Here is a 7,500-nt window from a genome sequence, read left to right on the forward strand (position 1 = left end):
TGTGTAACAGACAGAGAGGAGTGTGTAACAGACAGAGAGGAGTGTGTATTAGACAGAGAGGAGTGTGTTACAGACAGAGAGGAGTGTGTAACAGACAGAGAGGAGTGTGTAACAGACAGAGAGGAGTGTGTAACAGACAGAGAGGAGTGTGTTACAGACAGAGAGGAGTGTGTGACAGACAGAGAGGAGTGTGTAACAGACAAAAAGGAGTGTGTAACAGACAGAGAGGAGTGTGTTACAGACAGAGAGGAGTGTGTTACAGACAGAGAGGAGTGTGTATTAGACAGAGAGGAATGTGTTACAGACAGAGAGGAGTGTGTATTAGACAGAGAGGAGTGTGTTACAGACAGAGAGAAGTGTGTAACAGACAGAGAGGAGTGTGTTACAGACAGAGAGGAGTGTGTTACAGACAGAGAGGAGTGTGTAACAGACAGAGAGGAGTGTGTTACAGACAGAGAGGAGTGTGTTACAGACAGAGAGGAGTGTGTTACAGACAGAGAGGAGTGTGTTACAGACAGAGAGGAGTGTGTTACAGACAGAGAGGAGTGTGTTACAGCCAGAGAGGAGTGTGTATTAGACAGAGAGGAGTGTGTTACAGACAGAGAGGAGTGTGTATTAGACAGAGAGGAGTGTGTTACAGACAGAGAGAAGTGTGTAACAGACAGAGAGGAGTGTGTAACAGACAGAGAGGAGTGTGTTACAGACAGAGAGGAGTGTGTTACAGACAGAGAGGAGTGTGTTACAGACAGAGAGGAGTGTGTTACAGACAGAGAGGAGTGTGTAACAGACAGAGAGGAGTGTGTTACAGACAGAGAGGAGTGTGTAACAGACAGAGAGGAGTGTGTAACAGACAGAGAGGAGTGTGTAACAGACAGAGAGGAGTGTGTTACAGCCAGAGAGGAGTGTGTATTAGACAGAGAGGAGTGTGTAACAGACAGAGAGGAGTGTGTTACAGCCAGAGAGGAGTGTGTATTAGACAGAGAGAAGTGTGTAACAGACATCGGGCTCAGAGAAGCAGTACAGTGTGTCAGGTTCCTGTTTTTCAGGGCGTTGGTAAGAAACTTTGCAATAATATTTTTTTATCATTTTATAAGAATATTTGTTTATAATAATAAAATCTTTCTGACCTTTTTGATGTAGTTCATGCGGATTAACACTCCTTTTCCTCGTTCGTTCAAAACCACCAGTTTCTCTGCTAGTTTTAGTTGGTAAGCCATGATCGACACACGCACTCACACGCACACACTGACAGACTGACACTGTTACACACACACACACACACACACACACACACACTCACACTCACTGAGAGTGAAACACAAGAGCCACACCCACTGTGAAGAGGAGGGGCTACAGTTTCTGTAAAAAGTGTGAAAACTAAATGTTTTATAGTGTTTGAGAGAAATGTGCATTATGCTTTTGTTTCTATACAATAAACTCAGCAATGAAACAGTATAAAGATTTCCTCTGTCCAGATAAATCTATAAATGTCCAGAACTTCTTTTTTCAGTGAGAAATCCTCCATTAGCATGAAGAACAGTTTTACACACTCAGCATCCAGACACTTTGTTTCTCCAAACATTCAGCTGGAATATTTTGCTGTGTCTCTTGTAAAACTCTACAAAGATGTTCTTCACTAGTTGGAGATTCTTCTTCATGCCAGATCAGTTCAGTAGGATTGAGGTTAGGGTTGGGGTTAGGGCAGACATCTGTCTGCTCTCTAAATAACACTTACAGAACTCAGACCTATATACCTATTGTATAGTTGTAGGAGTATTTATTTATTTTATTTAAACATTATAAACAGCTGAATTGGTGTGTGTGTGTGTGTGTGTGTGTGTGTATTTGTATGTGTGTGTGTATGTATGTTATTATTAGTAGAAGCTTCCTCTCCCGCCTTTTTCCGCTTGGCCACGCCCCTCCCACTTTCTGAACTCTGAATTGAAGTTCTCTGAAAAAGTTCCCTTACATTTACCGATCTACAAATCATACCTGCTGGTATCTTCTGCCGCCATGCGATCTACACATCTCTTTCTGTGGACCTGCACCCGTAGGAGGAGCTCCAAAATAGAGCTTTGATTGGCTCTCCGGTCTTCACGATGCGTCGTGATTGGCTGATTTTCTGTGCCTGGTCTGTCAATCCCCGCGGTGGAGCGAGTTTGGTTGAGGTGTTGGAAGTTTAGTAGTGCGCTGGAGAAAGTGCTTCCGTGTGAAATGAGCGGTGAGTTTTTATTTCTCTTTTCTTCTGAACTCGGTCTAAAGTGCTTCACCCGGGTTGGTGCACCTCCAGCTGCAGCTGTGGGACACACTCAGAGCGCAGAGGAAGCGCTCACGGCATCGGGAAGATGTGGGGTTTGTGCTGGAGAACCGGATTCCTGAGGAACTGGTAGAGCAGCTCTGAGTTACAGTCAGGGGGAGAGTTCGAGTTCGAGTTAGAGTTAGCTCCCACAGCTAACACACACACACACACTTCCTCATTACAGATATCTACAGTGGTTCATCTGCTTCTCTGAACATCTACATCTACACCACACTGAGCCCAGAGAGACCTGACCCGGCTGCACCTTCCGCACAGACTACCGCCAGTCTCCTACAGCTAGGGCAGGGCTAGCTAGGGTAAGTTCTGGGGTAGTTAGAGTCAGTTAGGGTTAGAGTTAGTTATGGGTAAGTTTGGGTATGTTATGGGTAGTTAGTGTTAGTCAGTGTATGGTTTGGGTTGGTTATGGTTTGTTTTGTTAGTTTGAGTTATTTAGGGTTAGTTGGATTTAGTTTGGGGTAGTTTAGAGTTAGTGACACTTTGTTTGGGGTAGTTTTACTTAATTTGTGGGAGTTGGTTAGTTTGGGATAGTTAGAGTTAGGAGTAATTAGGGTTTGTGGTAGTTCGAGTTAGGGGTAGTTAGGGTTAGTTTGGGATAGTTAGTTAGTTTGGGGTAGTTAGTTAGTTTGGGGTAGTGAGAGTTAGACTTAGTTTGGGGTAGCTACAGTTAGGTTGGGGTAGTTAGTGTGGGGTGGTTAAAGTTAGCTAGACTTCGTTTGGGGTAGTTAGTTTGTTTGGGGTAGTTAGGGTTAATCTGGGCTTGTTAGACTTCGTTTGGGGTAGTTTGACTTACATTGCGGTGTTTAGTTAGTATGGGGTAGCTACAGTTAGGTAGGGGTAGTTAGTTAGTGTGGGGTAGCTAGACTTAGTTTCGGGTTATATACTTAGTTTGGAGTAGTTAGAGTTAAATTTGGGTAGTTAGTGTTCTGGGTAGATAGAGATTTTGGGATAGTTAGAGTTAGCTAGACTTAGTTTGGGGTAGTAAGAGTTAGTTTGGGGTAGTTGGAGTTAAATTTGGGTAATTTGGGGTAGTTAGTTAGTTACCCTGCTGTATATATGAAACGTGTCATTGTTTTGTTTCTTCGATAGTTTTTGAGATATTTAGTCTCTCGGGACTTGAAGCTCTGGTGGTTTTACATAATGTTCATTCAATTAATGAAAAACTGTTGATTTATATAATTAAATGTAAGACAATGATGATGATGATGATGAAGAGATCAGATCTCCTGATTAAAGTCTTCATTTCACTTTATTCTGTTCTCAGATCAGCAGAGTGGCATCACCACCATGGTGGAGAAAGATGGAGCATCTCAAAAGAAAGCCAACAGTTCAGGACAGGTAAATGTGTGTGTGTGTGTGTGTGTGTGTGTGTGTGTGTCAGGTCATTTCTCTCCCTCGATGATTTACCCAGAATCCTTTTCTCCTCCACAGGAAGCCCAGCAGCCGTCTCCTCTGGCTCTTTTGGCTGCCACATGCAGTCGCATTGATGAAAATGACACACAGCAGGAAGCCGCTCAGATGGACTTGAACTCTGCTCAGATGTCTCAGAACGCTAATGGCTGGCAGATCATCCCTCAGATCATTCGTCAGATAAACAGTGGAGGTGATAGAGGCATGTCCCAGAAGCAGGGTGGAGGTGAGATGGAGCAGCAGCTGCAGCAGCAGTTTGTTTTGTCTCCTGCAGCGTTTCAGGGTCAGCAGGTCCTCACTGCTCTGTCTGGAGTTTTACCCAACATTCAGTATCAGGTCATTCCTCAGTTTCACACCGTGGATGGACAGCAGCTCCAGTTTGCTCAGACATCCCATGATGCTTCAGGAACAGGACAGATACAGCTTGTTTCATCAGCCAGTGGGAGCCAGCCTCTCATCTCTGCAGCAGCCAATCAGACTGCAGGAAGTGGAAACATCCTCACCGTTCCTGGAGTAATTCCTCTTCATAACCTGACATTGGGAAACTCGGTCCTGACCAATCAGACGCCGTTTATTAACATGCCGTTAGCGCTTAATAACATCACTCTACTTCCTGTTAGCACAGGAGCTAACACCACAAAAAGCCATGAAACCAATCAGCAGCTTGTCCAAAACCAACAGACAACGATAGCAGCAGTGTCCACACCAGAGTGTGTCAGCAGCACACACACTCTAAGCACACACACTCCCAGTTCCTACGCAAACGCCATGTCGGCTCAGGTGACCACCGGCGGCTTCCAGAACGTCACCGCAGGAATCTCGGTCCAGGCGGATGGCAGAGATGGACAGCAGATCCTCATCCAGCCTCAGCAGCTCCTTCAGGGAACATCCACTTTACCAACTGTCCAATCAGGAGCCGTTTCCACAGGTCAGGTGATCACAGCGCATGCTCTTCCTCAGGACGGCTTGCAGAACCTGCAGATCCCATCGCTCAATAACGGGCCAATCCTGCTGAGGACAGTGGGGCCGAATGGACAGGTCAGCTGGCAGACGCTTCAGCTCCAGAATCCTGCTGGAGCTCAGATCACCGTGGCATCACTTCCTTCTGTGACATCACTTCCTGCGCTCACTCAGCCTGGCACAATCAACCTAAACAGTGCTGGATTTCACGTGCATCAATTACAGGATGTTCCGATCACCATTAACACTGCAGGTCAGCATCATCATCCTAATCATCATCATCATTTATTAGTGCTGCTTTCATTTTCTCATGACACAAACGTCGGTAACTGTATGTGAGACGTCAGTAACTGCGCGTGTGTGTGTGTGAGACGTCAGTAACTGCGCGTGTGTGTGTGTGAGACGTCAGTAACTGCGCGTGTGTGTGTGTGAGACGTCACTAACTGCGCGTGTGTGTGTGAGACGTCACTAACTGCGCGTGTGTGTGTGAGACGTCACTAACTGCGCGTGTGTGTGTGAGACGTCACTAACTGCGCGTGTGTGTGTGAGACGTCAGTAACTGCGCGTGTGTGTGTGAGACGTCAGTAACTGCGCGTGTGTGGGTGAGACGTCAGTAACTGCGCGTGTGTGGGTGAGACGTCAGTAACTGCGCGTGTGTGGGTGAGACGTCAGTAACTGCGCGTGTGTGGGTGAGACGTCAGTAACTGCGCGTGTGTGGGTGAGACGTCAGTAACTGCGCGTGTGTGGGTGAGACGTCAGTAACTGCGCGTGTGTGGGTGAGACGTCAGTAACTGCGCGTGTGTGGGTGAGACGTCAGTAACTGCGCGTGTGTGGGTGAGACGTCAGTAACTGCGCGTGTGTGGGTGAGACGTCAGTAACTGCGCGTGTGTGGGTGAGACGTCAGTAACTGCGCGTGTGTGGGTGAGACGTCAGTAACTGCGCGTGTGTGGGTGAGACGTCAGTAACTGCGCGTGTGTGGGTGAGACGTCAGTAACTGCGCGTGTGTGGGTGAGACGTCAGTAACTGCGCGTGGGTGGGTGAGACGTCAGTAACTGCGCGTGGGTGGGTGAGACGTCAGTAACTGCGCGTGGGTGGGTGAGACGTCAGTAACTGCGCGTGGGTGGGTGAGACGTCAGTAACTGCGCGTGGGTGGGTGAGACGTCAGTAACTGCGCGTGGGTGGGTGAGACGTCAGTAACTGCGCGTGGGTGGGTGAGACGTCAGTAACTGCGCGTGGGTGGGTGAGACGTCAGTAACTGCGCGTGGGTGGGTGAGACGTCAGTAACTGCGCGTGGGTGGGTGAGACGTCAGTAACTGCGCGTGGGTGGGTGAGACGTCAGTAACTGCGCGTGGGTGGGTGAGACGTCAGTAAGTGCGCGTGGGTGGGTGAGACGTCAGAGAAACCTGTAGACATAACCTGTCTTAGTTCCTCCTTTCAGACATGAAGAGATCTTCCAGTCTGCTCAGACCTGTAACACACACACATTGGACTCACACTTCTTTATTTACCCTGGTGGTTTGTCCAGTTAATTGCTCTTGTTGATTTGTATACAGCACACAATTCACTTATATTCAATTTCTTTTCTATAATTCTTACGTTCTGTAAAGCTGTTTTGAGAAAATGTCCAATGAAAAAAGCGTGATAGAAATTAACTAAGACCTGTGTGTGTGTGTGTGTGTGTGTGTGTGTGTGTAGGTGACCAGGCAGCTGCAGATGTCCTAGACGACTCTGTGTTGGACCAGAGTTTAGACACGACGCCACCGAGTCGCCGGTCCCGCAGAGAAGCGTGCACATGTCCATACTGCAAGGATGGAGATGGGCGGTAACACACACACACACACACACACACACCACATAACCTGCCCTTAGTTTAATTTTTCATAGTATTGTCACATAGTGTGTGTGTGTGTGTGTGTGTAAATATGTATGTGTGTGTATACATGTAGCACTGACCCCAGTAAGAAGAAGCAGCACATCTGCCACATCACAGGCTGTGGAAAGGTTTATGGGAAGACGTCTCACCTGCGCGCACACCTGCGCTGGCACTCAGGCGAGCGTCCGTTCGTCTGCACATGGGCTCACTGCGGAAAACGGTTCACTCGCTCGGACGAGCTGCAGAGACACCGGCGAACGCACACTGGTACACACGCTGCTATACACACACACACACACACACACACACACACACGTGCTGAACTAATTTGTTTTCTCTGTACAGGGGAAAAGAAGTTTTCATGTCCAGAATGTCCGAAGCGTTTTATGCGCAGTGATCATCTGTCCAAACACATCCGCACTCACATGAAGAAGAAGCCAAACGCCGAGAGCGGCTCTGACCAGACGTTCATCGCCATGGAGACGCTGTCAGCAGACAGCATGGCACGGTTAGCGAGCAGTGGCATCAACGTGGTGCAAGTAGGAGACATCAATCCCATCAGCCTCAACACTAACGGCTTCTAACCGCAATCAACCAGGTGAGACCCTCACCCAGAGGTTACTGTTACTGTAGTTATTAACTCTCAGCTAACCTGTTTTTACCCCCTCCTTATTACCCCCTCCACCTCGTTATTACTCCTCCCCTTCTCCTTCTCATTATCCGCTCATTCCCCTCTCCTCTTTTCCTCCATCTGCAGGTTCGGCTGGCTGGGGTACAGGGTGGATGTGTTTTTTCTATATTAAATCCCACCTGGGAGTGAGTGAGTTAGTAATCTTTCCTTCCTCGTCACGTTAGTAATCCTTCCTTCCTTCCTTCCTCGTCACGTCCTCCAGCGTTCTGACGTCCCACGTGTATCAGAGTGAATAATTTAAACACTTAT

General features: G+C 47.7%; 2 protein-coding genes and 1 long non-coding RNA gene across 6 annotated transcripts in view; 2 read left to right on the forward strand and 1 right to left on the reverse strand.

Moving 5' to 3' along the window:
- Positions 1–1,301, reverse strand: part of nckap1l (NCK associated protein 1 like) — a 26,003-nt gene extending 24,702 nt beyond the window's left edge. The window contains exon 1 of the mRNA XM_083535523.1: positions 1,128–1,301. Within this exon, the coding sequence (XP_083391649.1) occupies positions 1,128–1,217 (90 nt within the window). The 5' untranslated portion in view covers positions 1,218–1,301. The remainder of the gene's footprint in view (positions 1–1,127) is intronic.
- Positions 1,302–1,886: 585 nt separating this feature from the next.
- The window catches only part of sp1 (sp1 transcription factor), a 5,832-nt gene continuing 218 nt past the window's right edge, over positions 1,887–7,500 (forward strand). The window contains exons 1-7 of one of the 4 annotated variants that reach the window (XM_083535532.1): positions 1,887–2,221; positions 3,582–3,655; positions 3,749–4,940; positions 6,383–6,509; positions 6,634–6,827; positions 6,906–7,158; positions 7,318–7,500. The exon at positions 7,318–7,500 is cut by the window's right edge and continues 218 nt beyond it. In XM_083535532.1, the coding sequence (XP_083391658.1) occupies positions 2,215–2,221; positions 3,582–3,655; positions 3,749–4,940; positions 6,383–6,509; positions 6,634–6,827; positions 6,906–7,144 (1,833 nt within the window). In that variant the 5' untranslated portion in view covers positions 1,887–2,214 and the 3' untranslated portion in view covers positions 7,145–7,158; positions 7,318–7,500. Of the gene's footprint in view, positions 3,032–3,309; positions 3,656–3,748; positions 4,941–6,382; positions 6,510–6,633; positions 6,828–6,905; positions 7,159–7,317 lie in introns of all 4 variants that reach the window. The other 3 variants (XM_083535533.1, XM_083535535.1, XM_083535534.1) reach the window with 3 other exon arrangements.
- LOC310722816 lies at positions 2,623–3,379 on the forward strand. The gene is made up of 2 exons (XR_014532505.1): positions 2,623–2,876; positions 2,939–3,379. It is a non-coding gene; the product is annotated as an uncharacterized lncRNA (long non-coding RNA).

The sequence above is a fragment of the Silurus aristotelis genome (genome assembly GCF_946808225.1).
Source record: "Silurus aristotelis genome assembly, chromosome: 29".
NCBI lineage: Eukaryota > Metazoa > Chordata > Actinopteri > Siluriformes > Siluridae > Silurus > Silurus aristotelis.